Here is a 27563-nt window from a genome sequence, read left to right as displayed (position 1 = left end):
TCTGTAAAGCTTTCCTCAGCCCCTCCCTCTGGCTGCATCATTATAGTCCTTCTTTCTTCCCATATTCCTTAGGTTCCCTTCATCCACAGAACTGTTGACACAGAGCTTGGAACAAAGGCTGTGAGAGGGGCAAGTGGTTTCTGGGTCCCTGGCCTTGAGGGAAAAGGGCTTCAGGCCAAAATCCCTGATAAAAGCACATCTCTGCATCCCCTAGTTCCCTCTCCCTACTCTGTAAAGCTTTCCTCAGCCCCTCCCTCTGGCTGCATCATTATAGTCCTTCTTTCTTCCCATATTCCTTAGGTTCCCTTCATCCACAGAACTGTTGACACAGAGCTTGGAACAAAGGCTGTGAGAGGGGCAAGTGGTTTCTGGGTCCCTGGCCTTGAGGGAAAAGGGCTTCAGGCCAAAATCCCTGATAAAAGCACATCTCTGCATCCCCTAGTTCCCTCTCCCTACTTAATTCTTAGAGCTATTGGTCTTTACACAGTGCCCAGAAAGCTCTACTTGAAACACCTTCCTCCAGGAGGCTGAGCACCCCAACAAAGATGAATGTGAGGCGAGGTTCCCACAGAGCTAGGGTAAGTGCCCAGCCCACTGACCACTACAGGGCTCTTGCTGCCTTCAGGGGGCTTGAGGGAATCTCAAGGCAAAGGAACGGACTGACTCCCTTGGGGCTTTTACCCAGTCTATTGGCAGATTGGCCCATGTTCATACCAGTGGGAACCTGGAGGAACAGACACCCCGGACTCTGCTGAAAAACATCATTCTAACTGGTGAGTAACTTGCTGATCAGGGTTAGACACCAGTCCCTTGGTATCCCTCATTCAGTGCAGCCTGCCCTGCCAACTCTGCCCTTTGCTTGCTGTCTCTGCAGCTCCAGAATCTTCCATCATGACGCCAAAGTCTGTGGTGAAGCCAGTGCCGACACCGCAAGTGGCCCAGTCCTCTAGACAGGAAAGCAGTCGGGGCAGGTGCACAGTGAATTCTTCCCTTGCACTGGGCTGTTGGGCAGTTCTGATAAGGGAGTCTCTTGAGGGCCCCAGAAGCCAGTGTTGGGCTTCCTGGCCTGTCTGAGATAAGTTCCATCCTTATAGCCTGGAGCTGCAACTTCCTGAGCTTGAGCCCCCCACAACCCTGGCTCTAGGTCTTCTGGCTCCTGGCAGGAGGAAGCAGAGGCTGAGATTGTCAGTGTTTCAGCAAGAAATGGACCAGGGACTGCCTCTCTCCCAAGGTAAGATCCTGAACACCACCTTTGGCCACCCTCTCTTGCCCTCTAGAGAGGCTGATGAGGTCTGAGAGAGGGCTTTCGTGAGCCTGGTAACTTACCATCGTTTCTTTTTAAATTCTCTAGCAGAGCCTCGTGGGAATGCCAGTGCCTCCTCCCTCACCAGGTGCTGTTGCCTATCCTGGGGTTGGTGGAAAGGCTAGGAGAGGGAGGTATTGATTGGGATGGAATCTGGCCATACTGATCCCTGCAAGTTTTAGCTTTCTGGCATCATGGCTCTGTTCTAAGAGATGAGAGCCCCAGGGCAGATGGGGGAATTCCCTTGAAAATTGGGCCTTAGATACCTAACTTTCTTCTGTGCCTCCTCCCTCCCACCAGCTCCCTCAGTTTGAACTTTGCCACACCTCTCCAGCCACAGTCAGTACAGAGGCCTGGCTTGGCTCGCAGACCTCCTATCCGCCGAGCTGTAGATGTAGGTGCATTTTTGCAGGATCTGCGAGATACTTCTTTGGCCTTGGCTTCTCCAGGTAAGGCTGAGATTTCCCTCTCCCACCCCCCACCCCCCCGAAGGAGGTGCTGCTGAGTCCAGGATTACTCCTCAGTCCAGGATTACTCCTCTCTCTGTCAGGTCAAGGACAGTGAGCAAGCTTGCTAGTAGATCTATGAGGAGTTCCTGCTTTCTTTCTCCAAAGTCCATGTTTTAGTGGGGTCCCAATCTTGGGCCCAGTATCTTCTAGAATCCCATATTCCTGAGAAGCTACAGGGCTGAGGGTAAGAAAGGTGTGGTGTGGTGGCTGGAGCTTCTTGGGAGATAGATAAAGGTCAGGTTCAGGAGCAGCTGGCCAGTCAGGACTGACCAGGCAGCCTGATTCCAGGAAACAAGTCAAGTTCACTAGATAGATTAAGAGGAGGGTTCTTAGTAGAGTGAGAAGTGTAGAGGCATAGGTGAGCAGTTTTGGTGAGACAAACTGTGGAGGGTGGGAATGCCAGGCTAAGAAGCAGGAAGGTAAGCAAAGAGAGCTGTGGAAGGAGGATAAGTCTAGAGTACTAGGTAATTTTTTCTGAAGGCCACCTGGGGCAGACTCATGGGGTCCGCTGCCCAGGCCCTGGTGACTGGTTAGCAGCAGATGGGCCTGGAAAACAGAGTGTCAACTGGCCTTTCATTTCCAGGTGACAGCCTCAGAACCCCTGTTGCCACCCTGCCAACGGATACCGTGTTGGAGGACACTCAGCCCTTCTCCCAGCCCTTGGTTGGCCATTCCCCCAGTGTGTACCACTCCCTGCCCTTTCTCTCTCACACTGAGGCTGAAAATGCTGAGAGGGCTGTCAGTCATAGGACACAGAGCAGTGGGTCTAGGCTGCAGAACCACAGTGAGTATGTGGGGCACGTGGCCCAGAGCTAAGCCTTGGATGAAAACTGGCACTGGTGCTTTTCCCTCCTCAGGCCTATATGTGTGCCCTGCAGAGTCCCCTGGGTATTGGTTCCTCTTACATGTCAGAGCAGAGTTGGTTTTGGACCAAGATACTCCAAACAAGTACCCCGGGTCTGCTTCTGGACATTTCTTCTCAGTGAGCTAGATTGGGTTTATTACACTACCCTTATTCTTCTCAGAGCTATAGCCTTGGGCTACTGCTTCTCGAACCTATATTCTCTCCCTTGATTCAGATCCTGGAAAACCAGCCCAACTTCTGTCAGGAAAGGCAAAGAAAGTTGATGTCCTTGCTGTGAGATTCCCAAACAATAGTAGTGCTATCTCTGGAGAAGATGGAGTAGAGCCCTTACAGGATGGAGTTGGCGAGGAGGCAGAGGAAAGGATGGAGGAAAGTTTGAGTATGAGTGAAGTGATGGGCTCAACAGGAACACAAGGTTCTGTCAGGACAGAAAAGTCTAAGGGACATAGAGAAATGACAGAAGCTCTTGAGGCCAAGGAGCCAGAAGGATCTTCAGAAGATGAGGACATCTCTGGCAGGACAGGTAAAGAGCCCAATGCAGGTACAAGGGAGTAAATGGTTGACTGGGTTCAGGTTAGCTGTGTTCAGTCTCTGAGGAGTTGTACCCTTAGGTTTTGTTTCTGGGCACAAGTGGTGTTGGGTCAGGGTCACTCTGAGGGGCCCATTGTTTGACTGACCAGAGCTAGATGGGGCTCTTGAGGAACAGGACAAGGAACCTCTGGGCCTTAACAGTGGGTTGAGATAGTCAAACCTGAGCCCCCTCTAATCCTGCACTTTCTCTACAGCAAGTCCAGAGTTGGCCTCCAGCACCACTGAGTCTCTTCAGGCCAGGCGACCTCAGTTTCTTGAGCCATCCCCACCGCCTAGCACTACAGTGTAAGATCCCATGACCCTGTAGTGCATGGACCTCTTGGGAAGGGGGCAGGCTTCTGAGCTAGACACTGAGCACCAAAGAGTTATCCCCCTTCCTGTTGATAATGCAGATGATCACTCAAGAGAGCACCCTGAGGTGGGCTGGGTGGGGCTCACTGAGTACACGTGTCATCCTAGTGCATGTTTCCAGGTTCTTAGAGGAACCTGGGTAGGGGAAGTGCCTAAGTCAGTATATAGTCAGAGAAGGCTTCCTGGGGGATGATTAGCAGAATGGGATAGGCCGCAACAGGCTGAGGGGAAAGAATGTCCATGCAAAGGCCTGAGGGTCAAGGGCCTGAGCAAGTACTAGCTTATACAATGAGTCTAGACTGGGACTCTGGGTCCAGACTGGAGGATCAGGGCCACAGGGAAAGACCAGGCCTCTGTGTGGCCCTCGGTCCCCACTGCCCCCAGCAGATAGTTAGAGCTATTTGTCCAGGTTAGCCAAGGAGCACATGGGCCCTAGTCTTCACAGGAGCCAATAAGACTTGTTTTTGAGGCACACCTGGGTGGCTCAGTGGATTAAGCTTCTGCCTTCAGCTCAGGTCATGATCTGAGGGTCCTGGGATCAAGCTTTGCATCGGGCTCTCTGCTCAGCGGGGAGCCTGCTTCCCCCACCTCTCTCTCCACCTGCCTCTCTGCCTACTTGTGATCTCTCTCTCTCTGTCTAATAAATAAATTAAATCTTAAAGAAAAAAAAAAAAGACTTGTTTTTGATTAGGGGCCTCTTTGGGCAGCATTTTAGCTAACTGTCCACTCCTGCCCCCAGCTTATCTTCAGAGCCTCTGGAGCCTCTATCGACCAGGCATCCCCCCAGGGCCCGAACCCATGGCCCCAGGCCCCGTCAAGATCCCCACAAGACTGGATTGAGCCACTATGTGAAACTCTTTAGTTTCTATGCTAAGATGCCCATGGAGAAGAAGGCTCTTGAGATGGTGGAGAAGTGGTGAGTCCTGGATACGCAGGGTGGGGAGAGGAGCCCCTCAGATCATCAATAGACTGTTGAGTCTTTTACCCCAACCCTTTTGGCAGCCTGGACAAGTATTTCCAGCATCTTTGTGATGACCTGGAGGTATTTTCTGCTCATGCTGGCCGCAAGACTGTGAGGCCAGAGGACCTGGAACTGCTGATGCGACGGTAAGTGGGCAGAAGCAGGGAGGTGTTGGGTGTGGGAGTGCTGGCCCTGATTCTAATTCTATCCCCCTCTGCTACAGGCAGGGCCTGGTCAACGACCAAGTCTCCCTGCATGTGCTTGTGGAGCGGCATCTGCCCCTGGAGTACCGGAATCTCCTCATCCCTTGTGCATTCAGTGGCAACTCTGTCTTCCCTGCCCAGTAGTGGCCAGGCCTCAACACCTGCCCAGTCCCCGCTTAGGGGACTGGTCCACCTATTCTTCCAGATCTCCTCCCCACCTCCCCAGTATCAATAAAGTGTCACAAACAGAATGTGCTGTGTCTTGGTATATATCCTGGGGCCAGCCAGGCCAGGATCAATTCCCGCCTTCCCTCCCCTCAACTCCCCAACATAACCTGGAGAACAGGTTCAGATAAATAATTTTATACTAAAAATCAGACTAAAAGTCTCAGCACTAAGGCTGCCCACAGTGGCCCTAGCTTGGGGGTTCCTGCTCTCGAGACCCCATGCGCCTGATGTCAGTCATCTGAAGCCGTTCCAGGGCAATCTTGAGCCATACCACAATGCCTTCTTCCTTCTCTTCACCCTCCTCAGGCAGTTCTGTCACGGGGAGCTGGAAGGCCCGGCTCAAGTAGCCATGTAGGGTCTGCTTGTCTAGCCCGGGATCGATGTTCATCAGGGCTTCACGTAGCTTGGGTAGGGTTACTTCATCATAGCTACCACCACAAAGAAAGAGAGGTAGGCCTTGACCTCTCCTTTCTGCACCCCAGACCCCAAGATTTCCTCTGCTGAACTTGAGTAGTATATAGTGCCCAACAGCAAGCTCAGCAGTGCACAGGGAGACCCAAGGCCTTGAGATGCCACCCTGTGGCATAGGGACTTGCCTATAGCTAAGTGGGCCTAAGGGCTCAGGAGTTACTCACAGTTCTAGGCCCAGTTCCTGTTTTAGCTCCTGTAGGTATTCATCCTTTTCATCCACGTACTGTTCCCACAGCTTTTGTACAAAGGGCATACTCTGACCCTCTTCATCCTGGGAGGGGCCACAAGGCAGGGTGAGAACACATTGGTTGGGGTCCAGCAGAGGCTAGGGCAGGGCTCGGCAAGTTCCTGGACAACCCCTGCCCAACACATACAGATGTAGAGGTGGGTACCTCTATAAATAGTGAGTGGTAGTTCAGCAAGTCTGCACTGCTGCTGTTGGGATGCCAGCCTCCTGCCTCCATCAACTCCTGAATTTTCTCTTCCTTCTTGAAGGGGAAGTTACTCTTGAGGACAGTGCTGTTGGGAGACACAAGGGCCAAGAGACCTGGCTAAGGCCTGCTCACCCATCTTCCTGTACCCCTCTGCCAGCCCCACCAGTGCTCAAAAAGGACAAGTGTTGAGGCTGTGAGCCCTTCCTGCCAGGCTCCCCTTTCCCCTGCATATCTGGGAGCCTGGCCAGATGAAATGTTGGACAGGAGTTTGGATAGCTGGACCAGACTCTCACCTTAAGTTCTCCATGGTTATCACCCCCTCATTCTGATTGTCAGCATTTGTCATCTCCTTCAGCAGCTGTGCCACTGTCTCCTTTTGCTTGATGTATACACTCTCACTCCTCTATAGGGAAGGAAGCATTGACTAATTTGCTGCTTCCTGGAGTGGTAGCAATAGAGCTGGCCTATGCCTGGGACAAAGGAGGGCCAGCCCCAACCTCACCTTTCCCATCAAGACTGCATAGAACTGACTCATGACCTCATTAGAGCGGAAGAGCTTGATATTTTCAAAAATGGTGTAAGCCCAAGCCATGGCTTCACTAGGTCCAAAGCGATGCTCCAGGAAACTGAAGAAGAAATCTGGGAATTTCTCTTTCTGTAGGGTGGGAGATGACTGTTTGGTAAGACTGTTTGGTACCCCATGATGGGTTGGCCCTTCTCTCTAACACCCCAGTGGAACCCCCTGGAAGACTCAAGGCCACACCAAGCCAAAATGGCCCATGAGATCTGACCTCCTCAACAAGACGTTGTTTCCAGGCATCCTTAAGGAGGTTTATCACATCCTTCTTGCTTGGCTTCTTGTTCTCCACAAAGCCATCATATCGAAGGAAAGGAGGGATGGCTTCTCCATAGCCCTGGAAAGGAGAGTGTCAGTTCATCTCTGGGCCCAGGGAGAGCCCCAGATGGTTCCCCCAGAACCTCAAGTCTTAGCGGCAAGGCCTGGCTGTTCTGACTCTGGCCCCAAACCTCCTGAGCCCAGGGACCCCTACCAGACCAGGAAAGAAGTCTTTCTCCCGGAGCAGCCCCTCGCCAATCTCCTCCAGGAGTACATCCACCAGCTGGTCACTGTTCTTGCCCTCAGCCAGCTTTTGCCAGCGATCTGGGCCCCCAGCCACCACATCTGCATGTGGAAAGAGGGAGCTGGAGTTCAAATCACATTCTTGAGCCGTCCCTGGGAGCACAATGGCCATCATTACCTTCGCACTTGCTCCAATCAGGCCGTGGTGTAGAGGTACGCTGGATCTCCTGGAGCTCAGAATGAAACTGGTCCCGCTCTTTCAGTGTGGTCATGTGCAACTGCAGCAGTATCTCATGCTCCTTGCAGACCTCTTCATAGTCACTTCTCAGGCTGTCCAGCTGTGGAACAGCTTGTTACCTACCTACATGACCCTACCTTGCCCTACCCGCCCACCAGTACCTATACCTGCTCCTGCAGATCCTTGTTGGTCTTCTCCTGCATTTCAAAGTCCCTCCTGGGCACCACATCTCCAAAGTTGGCCTTCATGGTGTTGAGTTCCATCTGTGTGCGGGTCAGGTCTTGCCGGGCCATCTTCAGAGCCAGTGTTAACTTCACGGGGTCCTCCCCCCAGATGCCTGCCAGAGTACCCGCCAGTTTGTGTTACCCTGGCTCTTGAGCCTGTAGCCCAGGGAAGGTTTAGAGTGTCCCTCGGGGCCTGGTCCCAGATCCTTTTCTCCCTGATTGGGAAGCCCTGGGTCTTTCCCAGAGCGCTAACAGCTTAGAACTTCAGGCTTAAATAGAGAAGCCCAGGACATGGGGTACCAGGCCTGTCCTGCTCTCAGGGAGTCCAGGGTCCCAGCAGGCCACAATTGCTTCCTACTTAAACAATGAGTCTATGATTCTCAGTCCAGCTCAAAAGATCCATAGACCCGGGCAGCAGCAGGAACATCCCCACTTTGTGAATGGGCATGGATGAACAGACATTAAGAGAGCTGAATGAATAGGGATGAGTGGTGATACTCCTCTCTAGTACCTCCTCAGTGGAGAGAAACCACCTCAGGCTTACCTGGGGACTGGGCTAGTGACATGTCCTCCCTCTGGTACCGCAGCTCATTCAGGTCTGCAATGAGGATCTTGCGGGCATCTCGCTCGCTGAGGTAGCGCAGGTACTCCTCAGCTAAATTCTTTCTCAGTTTGGATACCTGTTGGGAAGGTGGCTGTGAGGTCAGGGGCTATACATAGCTAGCCATCAAAGGGCATGGGATGGGTGCTGAGTGGCCCCATCAGGGCCTGGAAACAAGAAAGGTGGAGGGAGAAGGAGACAAGGTGGTCGCTCAGTTTATCAATCCAGGCAGAAGGGTAGAGAGTTAGGGAGTCACCTTAGTGCCCAGGGCCTCAGATCACCCCTGGGGGGGGGCAGCAGGAATTCAGGGAGTTGGTCACCACACTACTCCCGTTCACCTCGCTCTGCAATGAGATCTTCTCCTCGTTCTTTTTGTCAATGAGTTTTAGCAAATTCATCTTCTCTCTCTTCAGCATGGAGATTTCATATCTCTCCTCAGCCCTCATGGCCAGGATTCTCTCATTGCAGTCCTCATTCACAGTGACAAGCTTGGCCTTCAGGGGCTCCAGAGCCCGAATCTTCTCCCTCTGGTGGGCTAGGCAGGGACAGGTGGGAGAGTCCCTTTGGGACCATAGAAAACAGTCAGGAGACACTGATCCTAAGGTCACAGTGAGTGGCTACGTCTTGCAAACTCCAGGAGTCTATGCATATGCCTTGTTCAAAGCATGGACCCTGTTTAATGCCTTCCTGCATTTGCCTTCCCCCACCCCCGGGTTTTGTTTTTTTTTTTTTTTTCTGCATTTGCTTTTAAATCAAAAACAGAGTCTGTCTGAGGAATGGGGTTTCATCTATGCCCTTTCTCCCTATAGCCTTTAGTCCAGCAGCTGTACCATGCCCAGAACCTCCCGTGTCTGACTGGGGAGGCTCATCACTTCCCAGAGGTACTCACTCCCTCCTGGGCTTTACTCTCAATAGTAAAGTTGATTTCTTTCCATCAGATACTGCCTTACCATGTTTCCCAAGGACAGGAGGTAGTCAGGTGCTCTTATCACACAGGACAGTATAAGCAAAAAAGCTGAGCAACGCCTGGTGACCTCAAGACCCAATTAGTAGCTGCCCCAATACTTCTGCACAGCCCCAGAAGGTCAGAGTGGGATCTTCTCCATGCCCTCCAGACTGGATCCGGGCACAGAGACTGTAGTCTTACCCAGCATCACCTCATACGCATTCTTGATGGAGGACAGCAATGGCTTGTATGTTTTAAAGTCCTCTATGAAGAACTCAAAGATTTCTCTGTAAGGCTGGCAAGAAAAGGGGACCTGTCACCTCCTGGCCTATAGCTGCCACTCTCTTAAGCTTAGAAGTATTGTAGCATGAAGCTGCAAGGTCACCCATATTCAAACATATCCCCCAGGGCACCACCTGGGTCTCTCAGTGCCAGGAAGCTGAGGGGCAGCTCTTTCCCTCTCAACTGTTCTCTGGAGGTCTCTCCTGGTACTATCTCTGAAGTCTGGCAAATGACCTGGGTCAGGGTCACCCCACTCTGGCTCTCCAGCCAGCCAGCCTTCTCCAAGCCCTGTGCCTTAGTTGGCCTCTCGCCTCTTGCTTTCTTATAGACCTGTGGAGGCAGAAGGAGATCAAATGCCCCAGCCTTGTATTCTGACCAAACAGAGGTGTGATTTCCTGTTCCATTTGGACACAGAAGTTTTTGGAGACAGCATTATGTACTGGAATTAGCACAGGTTCTGGAATCAGCCCTGAGCTTGTATCCCAGCCCCACCACTTCAAAGCTATATGTCTTCTCTGAAGTTCTGCTTCCTTGATGAAGTGCCCTCAGACTGTGAGGTTGCATTCAAGGCCCCATTCAGGGCCTCGCACACAGATGACACTCAGCAAATGCTTCTGTCAGTAACTAAGTCAGAAGTGAGGGATTCCCTGTCATCATCCTTGTTTGAGCACGAATTTGGTGATTTTCTCCTTAATATGTATTAGAATCTACTCTGCATCTAGGTTTTTCTAGGTGTCTGGGCTAAGCTCCTCAAGCTTGGTTCTGTCATCCCTAGGCTGTTGAACACTGTGTGACCCCTTCTTGTCCAACTGCCAGGATTCAGGCTCCATTGATTGATGTCCAACAACCCATGCTAGTCACTGAAGATCACAGAGCTGAAAGGACTGGAAACAGCATCCAGTCTACTACCTGACTCAGCTGTGGAAAATCAAACCTCAGGAGAATTTTGATTTTATACTGGCAGCTTTGCCTGCTCACTAACTTTGTCATAGGTCACGTTCCCCTTACCAGGAATGGGGAACCCAAAGAGCTGGGAGAGGCTGGTCTCTCCTTTTTTGTTTGTTTTTTTTTTTTTTTTTTTTTTTAAGATTTTATTTATTTCTGGGGCACCTGGGTGGCTCAGTGGGTTAAAGCCTCTGCCTTCGGCTCAGGTCATGATCCCAGGGTCCTGGGATCGAGCCCCACATCAGGCTCTGTGCTCAGCAGAGAGCCTGCTTTCTCCTCTCTCTCTCTGCCTGCCTCTCTGCCTACCTGTGATCTCTGTCTGTCAAAGAAATAAATAAAATCTTTTTTTTATTTAAAAATTTTTTTTTATTTTACTTTTTATTTTTTTTATTTTTATTTTACTTTTAAGAAAAAGATTTTATTTATTTCTTTGACAGAGGGAGACACAGCAAGAGAGGGAACACAAGCAGGGGGAGGGGGAGAGGGAGAAGCAGGCTTCCTGCTGAACAGGGAGCCCAATGGGCTCGATCCCAGAACCCTGGGAACATGAACTGAGGCCAAAGGCAGACGCTTAAGGACTGAGCCACCCAGGTGTCCCGAGGGTGGTCTCTCCTGAAGTCTGAATTGCTCAGTCCTAGTGAGTAAGATTTCCTCCCACCTGTTCTCCCACCCTCCCAAAGTTATTCCGTGACTCTAACCTGCAGCCTCAGCTCCTGGGTAGAATCTGTGCTCAGGTCCAGCAGGAGGAGCTCCTTGCGCAGGTAGTTCTCTAGCTGCTCCAGGTACCTCGGCTTAGTAATGCCCAGGGGCTGCTTCTGCCAGCTACTGCAGGGGATGGTGGGATGAGATGTGATGGGCACCCCACAGGGCTCTTGCATCATTATTCTGGGGCAGCACACACTCCCACTCTATCTCTGGATCCAATGTTGGGTCTGTACCAGCCCATCCACCACGGGGCTGACCCCAGCTTACCCTGCTCGTTTCCGATAATCATATGAACAGGGCTTTCGATTATGCAGAATGGTCTGACCAGTGGTGTATGTGGGCCATGGGGACAGTTGGTCACCAATGGAGAACTGACAGGACTGCAGGAAGAGACAGGTGGGGTTACCATGACAACACTTCTCCCTTTCCTAATGCTCCTCTCCATCCTCCTCCCTCTACTTTTTTTTTTTTTTTTAGATTGATTTATTTGAGAGAGAGACAGAGAGAGCATGCATGCATGTGCACGCATGGGGGAAGGCACAGGGAAAGAATCTCTAGCAGACCCTTGCCGAGCACAGAGCCCATGTGGGGCTCGATCCCACCACCCCGAGATCATGAAACCAAGAGTTGGAAACTCAAACAACTGAGCCACCCAGGAGCCCTTCCTCTATTTTTTTTTAAAAGATTTTATTTATTTATTTGACAGACAGAGATCACAAGTAGACAGAGAGGCAGGCAGAGAGTGATAGGGAAGCAGGCTCCCTGCTGAGCAGAGAGCCCCATGCGGGACTCGATCCCAGGACCCTCAGATTATGACCTGAGCTGAGGGCAGTGGCTTAACCCACTGAGCCACCCAGGCACCCACTCTGGTTTTTTTTTTTTAAAGATTTTATTTACTTATTTGAAAGAGAGAGCACGTGCACGCATGGGAGAGTCAGATGGGGAAGGAAAGGGAGAGAGAAAATCTCAAGCAGATTCCATGCCAAGTATGGAACTGGATGCAGGGCTCAATCCCATGATACTGAGACCATGACCTGAGCCAAAACCAAGGCTCACTTAACTTAACAAGTCAGACAATTAATTGGGCCACCCATGAACCCCACCTCCCTCTATTCTTGATTTTCCCCCCAACATCTCTCTCTTTTTTAAGTAGGCTCCACACCCAACGTGGGGTTTGAAATCATGGCCCTGAGATCAAGAGTTACATGTCCCACCAACTGAGTGAGCCAGGTACCCCTCCCCAACATCTCTTAATATAGTTCATAGTGAAGACCATGGGCCCTAGAGGTAGAGTTTAGGTTAAAAAGCCAGATATCCCTTATTGGCTGTGTGACCACAGGCTTAACTGCTCTGAACCTCAGTCTCTGCATTTGTAAAATAGGGATGGTTTTAGTTCCCATTGCATTATATTAACGTGAGGATGCAGTGAGAAAACATGAAGTTGGTTTATGCTGACTCAGACACCTCCTTGGAACTCAGTAAAGGTGAGCTATCCTTCTCTTCTGTAGGTATGTCAGTGGGTATTGGATATCTGTACCATGAAAACAGATGTGAGTACCAATCCGTGCCAGCCCTTGCCCCACAGCACAGTCCAGTGGAAGACAGAGGAGGGCAGGTCCAGCCCTGTGCCTGGACTGACACTCAGATAGGACTGCAGAGATGCAGCAGGGGTAGCTGTGGACCCTAGAAAGAGACTAAGCTGTACCCCCTGAGGGGGGAAGGTGGGTGGGAGTGTCCTGAAGAAGTGGGATCTGATTTTGAACCTTGAGGAGGGGTAGGGAGTGGAAGCAGTTAATATGTATAGGCTGTTTTATTTTTTTTTTAAGATTTTATTTATGTATTTGAGAGAGAGAGAGAAAGAAACGGAGATAGCAACAGAGATAGTGAGAGAGAACACAAGTGGGGAGGAGAGGGAGAAGTAGGCTCCCTGCTGAGTAGGGAGTCCAATGCAGGGCTCAATCCCAGGACCCTGGGATCATGACCTGAGCCGAAGGCAGACGCTTAATGGAGGGAGCCACTCAGGTGCCCCATGGGCTGTTTTTTGTTTTTTTTTTTTTAATCTTTTAGTGAAATACTCAAAACTTAGGGAGAAAAAATGAGCCTCTGACCCAGCGAATCTCACCTCTATAGTTCATCCATTCAGTCATCCATTTGTTTGTCAGACATTCCTGGAGCCATAGTACCTTCTCAACCTGCTGGGTTCTAGGGACATGAAGGAAGCTGGGGGTATGACGGAGGTGGGATGACAAATGAACTGATGATCGCAAGTCAGTGGGTAGTGACTAAAGCAATGCAGATTACCAGGAGGGGACAAGACTTGATTGGAAGGGACCAGGGGAAGCTAATCATTTTGTAGGAGGTGGTGATGTCTGTGATGTTCATTCAGTACATAAGAGTACTATATGAGAGGAGCTGAGGTCATTTGGGAGAGGATGTGTGTGTCAGGGTTAGAGGTGGGGTGCAAAGGCATCCTGGGTAGCACCAACACCTCAGGGAAAGGGCAGGTGGTTTAAAGAGCTAGGAATAGGGATGAATGCCCAAGGACAGCAGGCTGCCTGAGGCTAGGACCTGGGGTGGCCAGTGTGGATGGAGACAGGGATGGAGCAGCAGCTTTATGCAGAGGGGCAGTCCTCAAAGCCTTATGACTGTGAAAAAATTGGAAAATTCCTAAATGTCTACAAATTAGAAAACTCCTAAGTGTCTAAAAATAGAAGCAGTCATGAAATGATTACATAAAGGCCTAACACAGAAATATGCTAATGCCATATTTCTAAGGGTTAAGTAAAGCCTGGAATTAGGGAATAAGCACAACTAGGTAAAAATGGATGTCCAGAAGAGACAGAAGAAATAACCTAAAAGGTTACCAGCAATTATTATCCTCTAATGATAGGCCATTAGGTAGTTATTTTTCTGTAATTGAACATTTTTCAAATTTTCTACAATGCACAAAAATTACTTTCCAATTTAAAAGAAAATTGGGGGTGCCTGGCTGGCTCAATTGGTAGCCCGTGAGACTCTCGATTTTAGCATTGTGAGTTCAAGCCCCATGTTGGGGTGTAGAGATTATTTAAAAACAAAATCTTTAATAAAGAAAGAAAGAAAATAAAAGAAAATTGAATTAGAATTCAATGTTGCATTCAATATAAAAGCCCTCTTTGTACCTCTTAAGTATTTGGAAATTTAATAAGAAATTCCTATTTTTGGGCGCCTGGGTGGCTCAGTGGGTTAAGCCACTGCCTTCGGCTCAGGTCATGATCTCAGGGTCCTGGGATCGAGTCCCGCATCGGGCTCTCTGCTCAGCAGGGAGCCTGCTTCCCTCTCTCTCTCTCTCTCTCTGCCTGACTCTCCGTCTACTTGTGATCTCTCTCTGTCAAATAAATAAATAAAATCTTTAAAAAAAAAAAAAAAAAAAAAGAAATTCCTATTTTTCTTGACCCATTAACTTCTTAGAATACAACATATTATAGAAATAATGTTGGGGTGTCTGGTTGGCTCAGTTGGGGGAGCATGGGATTCTTGATATCAGGGTCGTAAGTTCAAGTCCTGCATTGGGTGTAGAGATTACTAAAAATAAATTAAAAAAAAAAGGATGTTAAAATTTCATGTTCAAAATGTTTGGGACATGGTCAGAGCAGCACTCACAAGGTATTTATTTTATTTTTTTAATTTAAAAAAAATTTGAAGTTATTTATTTATTTAATTTTAAGTAGGTTCCACACAATGCTAAGATCAAGACCTGAGCTCTGACAAGAGTAAGATGTGTAATAGACTGAGCTTCCCAGGCACCCCTTTATTTAGGTAACCTCTACCCCCAATGTGGGGGGTCGAACCCATGACCTTGAGATGAAGAGTAGTCTGTTCTACCGACTGAGCCCGCCAAGTACCCTGGTATGAATGTATTTATTTATTTATTAAAAAATTTTAAAAGATTTTATTTATTTGACAGAGAGAGAGAGAAAACACAAGCAGGAGCAGCAGGCACAGGGGGAGGGAGAAGCAGGCTCCCCACTGAGCTGGGAGCCTGACTGCAGGGGCAGCAGGGGCGGGGGGAGCTCCATCCCAGGATCCTAGGATCATGATCTGAGCCCAAGGCAGATGTTTAACTGACTGAGTACCTGGGGTGCCGACCCTGGTATTTATTTTATTTTATTTTATTTTATTTTTTTTTTTTTTTTTTAAAGGTTTTATTTATTTATTTGACAGACAGAGATCACAGTAGGCAGAGAGGCAGGCAGAGAGAGAGGAGGAAGCAGGCTCCCTGCTGAACAGAGAGCCCGACGCCGGGCTCGATCCCAGGACCCTGAGATCATGACCCGAGCCGAAGGCTTTAACCCACTGAGCCACCCAGGCAGCCCCTGGTATTTATTTTAATTGCTTAAAATACTTCTGCTATTAGAAAAGAAAGCTTTAAGCTTTCTTTCTGTTTGTAAAGAGATATGGGGTCACCTGGATGGCTCAGTCAGTTAAGCGCCTGACCCTTGATTTCAGCTCAGGTCATGATCTCAGGGTGGTGGGATTGAGCCTCCAGCCCCCAGCCCCTTGCCTTGTCCCAGGCTCTGCACTAAGTGCAGAGTCTGCTTGTCCCTCTCTCTCTGTTCCTCTCCCCATTTGTGCATTCTCTAATTAAAAACAGAAAACAAAAAAACAAAGATGGGTGGCTCTGGCAGTTAAGGATGTGCCTTCGGCTCAGGTCATGATCCCAGGGTCCTGGGATCAAGTCCTATGTCGGGCTCCCTGCTTAGCGGGAGCCTGCTTCTCCCTCTCCTCTCTGAATCTGCTCTCTCTTGCTATCTCCATCACTATCTGTCTTTCTCTCAAATAAATAAATAAAATCTTTTAAAAGATAAATAAAAGTATAAAAAATAAATTAAAAATAAATAAAAGTATAAATAGACAAATTAGAAAAACGAGAAAAGTCAAACTTAAAAATCAAACCAGAAATTTATAGCAGCAATGTACACAGTAGCCAAACTAGGAAAGAACCTAGATGTCCATCAACAGATGAATGGATAAAGAAGATGTGGTATATATACACAATGGAATACTCTGCAGCCATCAAAAGAAACGAAATCTTGCCATTTGCAACACATGGATGGAACTAGAGGGTATTATCCTGAGCGAAATAAGTCAATCGGAGAAAGACAATTATCTCTGTTATGAGGAATTTGAGAGGCAGGGTCGGGGTATACGGAAGGAAAAAATGAAACAAGATGGGTTCGGGAGGGAGACAAACCATAAGAGACTCTTAATCTCAGGAAACAAACTGAGGGATTATGGACGTGGGTGGGGGAATTGTGCTATGGTGAGTGCTGTGAAATGTGTAAGCCTGATGATTCACAGACCTGTATCCCTGGGGTAAATAATACATTATATGTTTAAAAAAATTAAAAATTTTAAAAAATTTTAAAAAATCAAACCAGAAAAAAAAAGTTTTTGAAATTTGTCAAAATTGATGTGACTTTTTTTTTTTTTTGGATGTGATTTTTTTTAAAAAAGATTTTACATATTTATCTGACAGAGTTCACAAGTAGGCAGAGAGGCAGGCAGAGAGAGAGAGAGGAGGAAGCAGGCTCCCCACTAAGCAGAGAGCCCGAAGCAGGGGCTCTATCACCAGGACCCTGGGATCAGGACCTGAGGTGAATGAAGGCAGAGGCTTTAACCCACTGAGCCACCCACGCGCCCCTGGATGTGATTTTTATAAAAGTGCCAAGTAACTCCGAAAGACAGCTGGGAATTTGTCAAATAAGCACCTGACCCTAGCGAATTAATATGTTTTTCAGACTTTCAAAGGCCAGTCCTTGTGTTCGGTCTGCCCTTTCTGTGGAAAGAAAACGTGGTCACCCTACATGAACTCCTGGGCAAATGCGGCTTCCAGGCCTTGGTTATCATTATGAGCTGGCCTCCACCAGTCGGTGGGTGTGAAGAGGTGTTCCCGGGCGCCCCATGATCTCTGCTTCTCCTTGTAGGTGGAAACGGGAAGGGAGGCCACGGGGGCGAAAAGGGGTTGCAGGGCGGCTTCAGGGAACAATGCCCCCTGGTGGTTAAAAATGGCGGTATTGCGGCTGCACGAAAGGGCTGGGACCCAGCTACACTGCGTGGGTGGCAGCTGAGTGGAGTGGGGAACATGTGCCCCAAGCTCTCCGGTGTTCTGGAGCCCTGGCCCCGCGCTTGGTCTCCACGAAGAGTCGCACTGACCCCTTTCCCTCTCTGAAGTCGGGATCCCCATATTGGGAGTCTCCAGTCTAACAATGTGTGGGGCTCATGTGTCCCCCAAATTACCCATACAGGACACACACAAAGAAAACCACCACACAGCCCAGGTGGCTTTGGGTTAAAGCCTCTGACTTCCGCTCAGGTCATGATCCCAGGGTCCTGGGATTGAGCCCATCATCTGACTCTCCGCTCAGTGGGGAGCCTGCTTCCCCCCTCCCACCCCCACCCTGCCCCGCCCCGCCTGCCTCTCTGCTTACTTGTGATCTCTGTCAAATAAATAAAATCTTTAAAAAATTTAAAAAAATGTGTTTCTTGGGGCGCCTGGGTGGCTCAGTGGGTTAAAGCCTCTGCCTTTGGCTCAGGTCATGATCCCAGGATCCTGGGATAGAGTCCAGCATTGGGCTCTCTGCTTTGCAGGGAGCCTGCTTCCTCTTCCCTCTCTGCCTGCCTCTCTGCCTACTTGTGATCTCTGTCTGTCAAATAAATAAATAAAATCTTTTAAAAAATGTGTTTCTTCATTTGATTCCAATGATGGCTGTTTGCTAATTAAATAATTACAATCCTATGATCATATCAACAAAAACCCAAAAGTACTTAATGAGACAGCATTCATTTTTTTAAAAAGTAAGCTCTTCGTCCAGTCTGGGGCTTGAACTCACCACCCAGAGATCAGGAGTCACATGCTCTACCAACTAAGCCAGCCAGGTGCCCAAGATAGAGACAGCATTCATTTTTATATAAAAACTTAAAGAACAGGAATGGAGGAAGGACATTTCCTGAGGCTAGGAGAGTCTTTGTTTCCAACCCAGAGCCAGCAACACGAAGTGGGAACATCCCTTCACTCCTGCCTTCACTTATCTACTCACAGCATTATGGAGCTCTCAACATATGCCTACCACTCAAGTATCCTATGAGGAACCAGGGCCATACATAAAAAAAGATACAGTCACAGCCCTGAAGGACCTTGGCAGATCTGTGACCATCCCAGCACCTAGCATAATGCCTGGCACATGTCAGGCTGAATGGAAAAACGAGATCCATTCCAGAATGCTGAGCTGCAGTGAAAGCATATCCATGGACATCAGCTGCATCTCTCTCTGCTAGAAGAGGTCTGGACAGGCTTTTCAGGTGAGCTGCAGCCAGTGTGCACACACCTACCTCAGAGCCTGATGGGTTTGGCCTCCAGGAGCTGCACTCCCTTAACTGGGGAGAAGCCATTCTGGGAGACGTGTTTCAGATGCATGGTGCTTTTGGGTTGCAGAGAGGGAGACAGATAGGGTCTGAGAATTGACATTAGGGTTTCCGACAAGACATTGGCACTAACCAGCGTCTTCTGTTTCTGAGAAAGCTTGCAATTCTGAGTGTTCTTGATTTCTGTGAGGAAGGAGTCATCTATGGTCCCTCCTGAAGTCCGCACGTGTGTTCTGCACAGAAAAGGGGAAGACAGTGGTAGGTGACAGAGCCCTGAGCCCTGAGTGGGAATAGTACCTCCACCCTTCCTAGATCTACAAGAGAGATGACCTCTTCTCTCTGTTGCAGATCTAGGTTCTGGGTCTTCCCAGTACTGCCTACAGATTCCCAGAGATGCTGCCAACAAGCTCCTGACCCTGGGCCAAAAACATTTCCCTATATTCCCGGAAACCTTCTCATGCTGAGAATCTCACCAATTCCCCAATTCCTGCAGTAACAGGAAAGCCTCACCATGAGCCCACAAAACTCTGTGGTCTTACACTTTCATTCAGTATTCAGATGAGTTTCATGTTTGTGACATTCTGGGGGTGTCATACCAAAGGCAGGTGCTATAGGACGAGAAGCACAGGGCCAGGAGCTTGTTGTGCCAGTCCCTATCTTGCACATACTTACAAGCTGAAGGGCATGGAGCCGACATCTGGGGTTCCAATAGGAACCCCGGGGCAAGTCATTTAACCTCTCTCAGCCTAGTTTGCTCATAAGGAAACGGAGACAAATTCTTTCTTTCTGGGGCACCTGGGTGGCTCAGTGGGTTGAGCCGCTGCCTTCGGCTCAGGTCATGATCTCAAGGGTCTTGGGATCGAGCCCCGCATCGGGCTCTCTGCTCAGCAGGGAGCCTGCTTCCTCCTCTCTCTCTGCCTGCCTCTCTGCCTGCTTGTGATCTCTGTCTGTCAAATAAATAAATAAAATCTTTAAAAAAAATTCTTTCTTTCTTTCTTTCTTTCTTTAAGATTTTCTTTATTTGAGGGAGAGAGAGAGAGCACATGTGAGCAAGCATGAGCAAGGGGGAGAGGCAGAGGGAGAAGCAGACTCCCCACTGAGGCAAGGAGCCCGTATGCGGGATTGATCCTGGGACTCGATCCTGGGACTCTGGGATCATTACCCGAGCCAAAGGCATATGCTTATCTGACTGAGCCACCCAGGCACCCTGGGAAATACACAATTTGAAGGTCCCTTTTAAGAGGATCTGCTGACATATTTATAGTACTAAGGTCTGGCCTATCCTTCATCATCCTGGCCCTGCTCTAAGGGGAGCTGGAGGAGGACACCCATACTGTGCCTCTAAGGGAAAGAGCTTGGCCCAGTATACATTACTAAATACTGGTGAAGAATATGGACAGGAATCAATGATATTATGTATTGCTACCAAATTCAGCCTCAGCAATTACATTCTTCTTCTTCTTCTTTCTTAAGATTTTATTTTTAAGTAATCCCTACAGCTAATGTGGGGCCCAAACTCACAAGTGGAGATCAAAAATCACATACTCCACCAACCAAGCCAACCGGGTACCCCCATTATGCTTCCTTCTTAAAATAGATGCACATTTATTCTCCTGAATCTGTTTCATATCCCCCTCAAACATGACTGTATTTTCCTGTCATTCCTGTGCTGGGTAATTATACTCTTTCTCAAGCCTGTTGTATGGTTCTTGTAGATTCATTTTAGCTCTGGCAAATAATTTACTTTTTTTTTTTTAAGAGAGGAAGGAGAGGAGGGACAGAGAGAGAATCTTAAGCAGTCTATATGCCCAGCACAGAACTGATACGGGGTGGATCCCACAACCCCAAAAATCATGATCTGCGCCGAAATCAAGAGTCAGACACTCAACCGACTGAGCCACCCAGGCGCCCCTCCTGACTTTTGTAGGCTTTCTTTATTGGGGCAGCAAACCTTGAAGGATTAAAGTTTAGGTGAGATCAGGTTTTTACATTGGTACTGATTAGAAGGGAGAAACTATATTCATTGAACACTTGCTGAATACTTAGTACATGCAAGAGCTGCAATGACAGCTTTACTTATTCTGCCTAAGTTTTCCCAACAATGTGAAGTGGGTTGTATCCATCCCTATGTCTGAGATACAGAAGCAGAGGCCTAGGACTTTTTTTTTTTTAAGGTTTTATTTATTTTTTTGACCGACAGAGATCACAAGCAGGCAGAGAGGCAGGCAGAGAGAGAGAGAGGGAAGCAGGCTCCCTGCTGAGCAGAGAGCCCGATGCGGGACTCGATCCCAGGACCCTCAGATTATGACCTGAGCCGAAGGCAGCGGCTTAACCCACTGAGCCACTCAGGTGACCCGAGGCCTGGGACTTAGACTTCTCTGGGTTCCCAAAGCTAGAAAGATATTTAGCCAAATCTAAAAAAAAAATTTTTAATTAAAAAAAAGATTTTATTTATTCATTTGAAACAGAGAGATAGAGATAAAGATAGAGAGACCATGAGCAGGGGGAGGGGTAGAGGGAGAAGGAGAAGCCAACTCCCCACGGAGCAGGTAGCCCCACCTGGGGCTGATCGCAGGACCGGGAGATCATGATCTCAGCCGAAGACAGATGCTCAACCACCTGAGCCACTCAGGCGCCCCAAATTTCTGTTTTAATATGTACACTTTGTGGCTTTCCTGGCTAATAGAGCTTGTTGTTATATTTTGCAGTGCCCAGAGGCTGCAATCCCTGAATAGACAGCGATTCGACAAGCCATAAACCAATGAAGAGGCAGTTTATCCCTGTGGCTAAGAGCTCAGGTTCAGAGGTCTTACATGGCTGGGTTCAAATCCCAGCTCCACCACTTATAAACGTAAAACACATGATCTCTCCAGGCTTCTACTCATTTGTAAAACGGAGATATTACTACCTCATAGAGTTGTGAGGTTAAATGTGCCATATATAAAGCACTTGGCACATAATATATGCTTAACACATGCTGGCTCTTACTAACGATAAAGGGCGCCGGCCCTTTTGCTAGCGCGTGATGTCCTCAGAGGGCTAAATTAGCCCGGATTCAGTTTCTGCACCACAGATCCTGTGGGGCCTGAAGCCTTGGACAAATGGACAGAGGCATTTCTCTTTCTGGAAGCTCTCAAACCCTCCTCTCTACCCTCAGTCCGGCCAGTGCCTACCTCGATGTGGTCGCGAAGCTGGAGGACCGCGGCTTCGGGAAGGCCATGACCCTCAGGCAGCGGGGCAGCCCGCATCCGCGGCGGGGGAAGCTGTGGTAGTGTACAGCCCGTCGCTATGGCGACCAGGCCCCAGCATCCCAGCGGCTGGGGCGGGGTCACGGTTGTGCCACACCCCCGCTCCCCGAGCCCGCAGGCTGGGAGGGAAGCCAATTAGCAAAGGTGGCCTCAGACCCGGGAGTAGGGTCCCCTCGGTCAATCACTACAGTGGATTTGACTCTAGCTATCAGAACTGAGGCGGGGTGATAAACAGAGGTTATGGGGGTGCACGGCGAACTGAGGGCCTGGATCCGCCTTGCCAGCGGGAATTGTAGTTTTTGGTTTCCCGAAGTCTCGCCGAACAGGCTTATGACTGAGCAGATATGTACTACATCTCCCAAAGTTCCCTACGAGCCCGGGTTGTCCCGCCTCTGGAAAGCTCTGCATTGTGGGATATGGAGTCCTCAATGTGGCGAGGGCTGGCAATGTCCAAAGAGAGGTGTCGGACTCGGACTCGGTTTCCCTGCGGCCTCTGTAGGCTCGTCGGCCATTGGCTGAGCGGGGAGGATCTGGTCCCGCTCCTCCCCGCCCCCAGTGACACAATAGCAGCTCCCTCCAAGATGGCGGCGGCGACGGTGGACCCGGGAGCTGGGAGCCCGCAGGCTGGAGATTCCTCTGGTGGGGGCGCTGGGGGCGGGCTGCCGTCCCCGGGGGAGCAGGAGCTGAGCCGGCGCCTTCAGCGCCTGTACCCCGCGGTCAACCAGCATGAGACGCCACTGCCGCGCTCTTGGAGCCCCAAGGACAAGTACAACTACATCGGCCTCTCCCAGGGCAACCTCCGCGTCCACTACAAAGGTATCGGCCTCTTTTACCCAGGGAGGTTGGGGGATGACCGGAGCATTTGCCGGGCACCTGTGCTGCCCGACCCCTGCCATATCACGTCCCTTCCCTGGCCTAGGTGCTCCAGGTTAGGCCTTGGCCCCTGCGGGATGTCCATGGTGTTGAGGCTGACCAGGCCGAGGGTCGACTCTCTAGACTGCTGTGCCCCTGAGACACCCGATGGCAAGAGAACTGCAGCAGGTGTCCAAACCCAGTGCAGGCCTGGACCTTCCACCCGAGGGCCTTTTTGCTTATCCTGGGTGGCTCCAATTCCAGCTGGGCCTTTCATCACTGCTTAGTTTTGGGAGTGTCAGAAGAAGGGGGTGGTCACATCCCCTCCATTAGCCAGAGGCCTTTGGGCTTGCTCACCTGCCAGACATCACAGACAGAGATTGGAGTTCTTTATTAAAGTTAAGGGGGATGGACTTCCAGAGCTGCCTCCTCCTCCCCTGATCTCCCAGGTGGGCTCTCTATATTCTGGAGAGACTGCCAGCAGCACTTGGGAATCTCTCACATGCATCCATATTGCCTGTACCCTCCTTTGGTTTGTATGGGAGAAAGTGTCTCTGGCAGGGCTGCTATTCACAGAAGGAAGTGAGCCAAAAGTGGGAGGCTTATGTGTTTGCTCAGTTGTTCTCTAGTTATTTCTTGAACTATGTAAGGGCTTCCTCTGGCCATGAAGGGGTGAAGTTGCCATGGAGCAGAAAAGAACAAGGCTTCTATCTGCATTTCTGCTGAAATTTCTTCCTTGCTCTCTCCTATTAGGTCATGGTAAAAATCACAAAGATGCTGCCTCAGTGCGTGCCACTCACCCCATACCTGCTGCCTGCGGCATTTATTACTTTGAGGTGAAGATTGTCAGCAAAGGAAGAGATGGGTAAGCCCCTTCTTACCATCTTCTTTTCCCCAGCACTGAACTGTTCCTTGTGGTCAGAGTTCGAGGTCTCCTGGTTGACACTTGTGACCGATGTGAGCTCCTGAGCTATGTGGGCCTGGGCTACAGAGGGTTGAATAGTGGCGCTGCCTCTGTTACCTGACTGTTGGTATGGCCTGGTTTAAGCGGCAGCTGTTGATGGCAAGTAGGTGCATTGCCATCAACAGGTAGAGGAGGGGACTTCTAAAGAGATTTAGTGATTACACTTCTAAAGTGATTATGTAATGAGATACCTCACAAGTCAGGGAAACCAGTAACAAGTTTACATTAACAATTCAGTATCCAGAATGGGATTTTCCCCACTGTCCTTTGGCATTTGTGACTTCCCTCCTTTCACACTCTTGCTGCATTCAGGGTTCTTTTTTATGGCATTTAGTCACATAGAGGCCTCTGTAGGCTTCAAAGGGATAGTAGAGTCTTCACAGCATTCATCATAGCTGTGGCAGCCACTGGCCTGTCATCTCAGGGTAAACAGTATGCACATGGTCAGAATCAGGTGACCTTGCTGCTCATAAACTTGTTTTTCAGTCCAGGGACTTGAACACCAGTTGGACCAGCTTTAAGAAGTTCCTCATTAAAGTCAGCATTAAGGAGGCTCCTTATTTTAGGGTGATCTAAGCACACACCTGGAAGTCAGAGGGGAGATTTCTCATTTTTCTTTTTTTCCCTTTTTCTCCTACTCTCTTTTTTCCCATTGATTGTGACATAGCAGGTGTTTAACTTATGAAATAACATGATTTCAGCTGTCTTGGAAAGGCTTTCCTCATTAGACCCTAGGTCTGATGTGGGAAGTTTGCCAACTACACCAGTGACCTTCATGCCAACCCTGAATATGTATTCTTGAGCATTCAAAATACTTCCTCTCTCTTAGGGACTGCCCTTCTTGTGGTGCATGCAAAATGCCCAGCCAAGGGGCTGTGCTGGGGGAGGACTGCTATAGTCAAGAGCTTTGCCTGCTTCTTCAGTGAAATTGTGTCATCCTTGCCTGGGATGGTTGTGTGGCCATGGGTAGAAGGCGCAGATTCAATCTCTTTGTCTGTGCTATGGAGAGCTAGGCCAGCACCTAAACTGCCTTTAACCCCGGGGTTCCATGATTCTGAAATTCTGATCATGGCATGCTATTACATCTTTCAACTTTTATCCTGTCTAGTTAATTTAAAGATAGGAAACATACTATTGGAGGGCTTTAAAGTTTCTATTTTCCCTTCCCATCATCTGATCAAAGCACAAAGTGCTTGAACTAGTGTGAATGAGAATGGCCTCTTAAACAGTGCAAAAATAGTTTTGGTAGAGACTGAAATGGCAGTGGCTGGAGTCTGATATTGCCAAAGAGACCGAGGGGCATTACTTGGACTTTAGGGAGGAAAATCAATTGTTTTCTCTGTATTCCCAGTCATAGATAACCGCTGAGCTAGTGAGAAAAGAGAATACTTTTTCAGAAGGGGAGTGTTTAAATGTAGAGACCTGAATTCCTTCAACTGGCTTTTCACATTTCAGTTGTAAGTGGATCTTGCTGGAAGAGGCCTTGTGTCTTGTTAGTTGTCCTTACTATAGTTTTTGCCTGCAGATTTAAAGAAAGTTGGGCATCTTCTATCCGTTTCTGTAGCCAGCATTTTTATATGTGGTTAATATAACCAATAGGCTGACCTGGAAACCTCAGTTTTAACAAAGGCCTCACGTCCTCTGTATTTGTAGTGGCCTGCTTCACTTGACCACTGTCAGATAGCAAGTATATGAATGTCTCCTCGTGGCCTCTTTTTTTTTTTTTTTTTAAGATTTTATTTATTTATTTGACAGAGAGAGATCACAAGTAGACAGAGAGGCAGGCAGAGAGAGGGAGGAAGTAGGCTCCCTGCTGAGCAGAGAGCCCGATGCGGGACTTGATTCCAGGACCCTGAGATCATGACCTGAGCCTAAGGCAGCGGCTTAACCCACTGAGGCACCCAGGCGCCCCGCCTCGTGGCCTCTTTATGGAATCCCTGAAAGCTGTCTCATGGCTAGAATGTAGCCAGATAGTGGGTTTGAGGAGGCAAATGGCAGAAAATGATCAGCTCATTATTTGTTTCCCGTCAGTAGTGGAGGCGAGTTTCTAACCTAGGTTTGGTCTGTGACCCAGGTGTTAACCAGTTGTGTTGTATAGCTTTCCTGTATGCTCGAGTTCCAGCCTCACGGTGTCTCTGAAAAGTGGCTGGAGCAGATGATAATGTGTCTTTTTTTTTTTTTTTTTTTAAGATTTTATTTATTTATTTGAGAGAGAGAATGAGAGAGAGAGAGCATGAGAGGAGAGAGGTCAGCGGGAGAAGCCGACTCCCTGCTGAGCAGGGAGCCCGATGTGGGACTCAGTCCTGGGACTCCAGGATCATGACCTGAGCCCAAGGCAGTTGCTTACCCAACTGAGCCACCCAGGCACCCCAGCAATATGTCTTTAAATTTGTTTGTTTTTAGATTTTATTTTTTTAAAAGATATCTTTTTTTAAAGGGAGGGAGAGAGAGAGAGAGAAGTGCACACAAGGGTGGGGAGGGACAGAGGGAGAGACAGAAATCCTTTTTTTTTTTTTTAAAGATTTTATTTTTATTTAATTGAGAGAGAGTGCGTGCATGTGCGCACACAAGTGGGGGAGAGGGATAGAGAGAGAAGCAGACTCCGTGCTGAACATGGAGCTGAATGTGGGACCTGATCCCAGAACCCTGAGATCATGATGTGAGCTGAAGGCAGACACTTAACCGACTGAGCCACCTAGATGTCCCAGAAAATCCTTTTTTTTTTTTTTTTAAAGATTTTATTTATTTATTTGACAGTGATCACAAGTAGGCAGAGAGGCAGGGAGAGAGAGAGAGGAGGAAGCAGGCTTCCTGCCCAGCAGAGGGCCTGATGTGGGACTCGATCCCAGGACCCTGAGATCATGACCTGAGCCAAAGGCAGAGGCTTAACCCAGGCGCCCCAAAATCCTTTTTTTTAATAAAAAGATCTTCTTTGGACACCTGGGTGGCTCAGTGGGTGTGCTCTCTCTCTTTGTCAAATAAATAAATAAAGTCTTTAAAAAAAGATTTTATTTATTTAGTTGAACGAGAATATGACCTCATTGGGGAGGGGCAGAGGGAGAGGGAGAAGCAGAAGCAGAAGCCGAGTCTTCACTGAGCAGGGAACCCAAAGCAGGGCTCTATCCCAGGACCCCAAGTTCATGACCCGAGTCTAAATCAAGAGTCAGCCACTCAACTAACTGAGCCACCCAGGCACCCTGATAATGTGTCTATTTTGTGAGTTAGTCCTGAACCCCTAGAATGTTTGGTGACCTGTCCTGGCACCATGGTTTGAGTGGCCCAACTTGTTAGATGTCCTTGCCTGATCCCAGACATACGTGTCTCTGCTGGTGCCTTTCCCCATTGAGTTCACTCCCTGGGTAGAGTGAAGGAATGTCCAGTTGGATTCTTAGGGGATCACAGTGTCCTTAAGAGACAGAGCTACAAGGTGTTAAGTGGTGAATGGGGCCAGAGAAATGTGGCATACTCTGTACTGGGCTTGATTTACTGAATCTGTAAATTTGTTTTTCTGTAGTTTTGAGTACATTTGTAAAAGGTGTTTATGAACCCATTTATCAATGTCATTTTCTAGAAAGGCCTTTGTTCTGATGATTTTTGTAGAAGAACATACTAATCTAGTCTAGTTTAGAAAGTTTCATTTTAGGGGTTCATGGAGTATTTAGTCATACCTACTATGTGCTAGGCTGGGTACAGGGAGAATAAAGGTAAAGCCAGCACAGGACAGCTTTGTCCTCAGAAAGCCTTTGGCCACTCAGAAGAGAGTAGACGGAAATATTCTCTGCAAGAGGAGGCAGAGTGTGGGTTTGATTTTGAGGGATGAGTAGGAGTTTCTCAGCAGGTGAGACCTGCTGGACCTAAAATGAACCTGCTTAGTACCTGGCTTGAAGTCAGGGCGCTGGGCTTTCTGGGCACTCCTTAAATGTAAGAGACAGCTAAAGAAGGAGGGGCTACATTTGAGCTAAGAGCTTGGTACAAACTGATGGGCTTCAGCTGCATTTTGCCGAGTCACCAGTGCTGGGAATGGCAGAAGTTGGGTCTGGTGGGTGAGGAGACATCAGAGCCCTGCCAGTGGTGCCAGGAGTTAAGGGCATTCAGGTTGATCTTGTTAGAAAGCCACTGAGGCCCTGCAGCTGAGGGTTCCTGGGGGAAATGACTTGCTT

The 27563-nt window shown here is 48.8% G+C and overlaps 3 protein-coding genes across 9 annotated transcripts in view; 2 read left to right on the top strand and 1 right to left on the bottom strand.

The window, feature by feature from the left end:
• Positions 1-5026, top strand: part of LOC111152850 (centromere protein T) — a 6594-nt gene extending 1568 nt beyond the window's left edge. Inside the window, exons 2-13 of one of the 6 annotated variants that reach the window (XM_022511527.1) lie at positions 488-578; positions 686-773; positions 875-971; positions 1095-1231; positions 1352-1391; positions 1604-1752; positions 2396-2491; positions 2892-3200; positions 3463-3553; positions 4359-4535; positions 4622-4726; positions 4804-5026. In XM_022511527.1, the coding sequence (XP_022367235.1) occupies positions 488-578; positions 686-773; positions 875-971; positions 1095-1231; positions 1352-1391; positions 1604-1752; positions 2396-2491; positions 2892-3200; positions 3463-3553; positions 4359-4535; positions 4622-4726; positions 4804-4927 (1504 nt within the window). In that variant the 3' untranslated portion in view covers positions 4928-5026. Of the gene's footprint in view, positions 1-487; positions 579-685; positions 774-874; positions 972-1094; positions 1232-1351; positions 1392-1603; positions 1753-2395; positions 2597-2891; positions 3201-3462; positions 3554-4358; positions 4536-4621; positions 4727-4803 lie in introns of all 6 variants that reach the window. The other 5 variants (XM_022511524.1, XM_022511526.1, XM_022511525.1 and 2 more) reach the window with 5 other exon arrangements.
• A 104-nt stretch (positions 5027-5130) lies between these two features.
• Positions 5131-22099, bottom strand: LOC111152880 (translin associated factor X interacting protein 1). The gene is given in 16 exon segments (XM_022511593.1): positions 5131-5439; positions 5647-5753; positions 5875-6001; positions 6210-6319; positions 6419-6589; positions 6708-6830; positions 6966-7096; positions 7173-7332; positions 7400-7569; positions 8001-8136; positions 8396-8592; positions 9205-9298; positions 10929-11055; positions 11203-11315; positions 18473-18572; positions 21960-22099. Coding segments are annotated over 16 exon segments (2247 nt in total). The 3' UTR covers positions 5131-5198.
• Positions 22100-22153: 54 nt separating this feature from the next.
• The window catches only part of LOC111152881 (RAN binding protein 10), a 65129-nt gene continuing 59719 nt past the window's right edge, over positions 22154-27563 (top strand). The window contains exons 1-2 of one of the 2 annotated variants that reach the window (XM_022511595.1): positions 22154-22403; positions 23193-23304. In XM_022511595.1, the coding sequence (XP_022367303.1) occupies positions 22169-22403; positions 23193-23304 (347 nt within the window). In that variant the 5' untranslated portion in view covers positions 22154-22168. The remainder of the gene's footprint in view (positions 22404-23192; positions 23305-27563) is intronic. The other variant, XM_022511594.1, reaches the window with a different exon arrangement.

This window comes from Enhydra lutris, unplaced genomic scaffold (genome assembly GCF_002288905.1).
Source record: "Enhydra lutris kenyoni isolate GAN:26980312 unplaced genomic scaffold, ASM228890v2 scaffoldscaffold30, whole genome shotgun sequence".
In the NCBI taxonomy this organism is placed as follows: Eukaryota; Metazoa; Chordata; class Mammalia; order Carnivora; family Mustelidae; genus Enhydra; species Enhydra lutris.
This window is presented reverse-complemented; position numbering and strand designations above follow the sequence as displayed.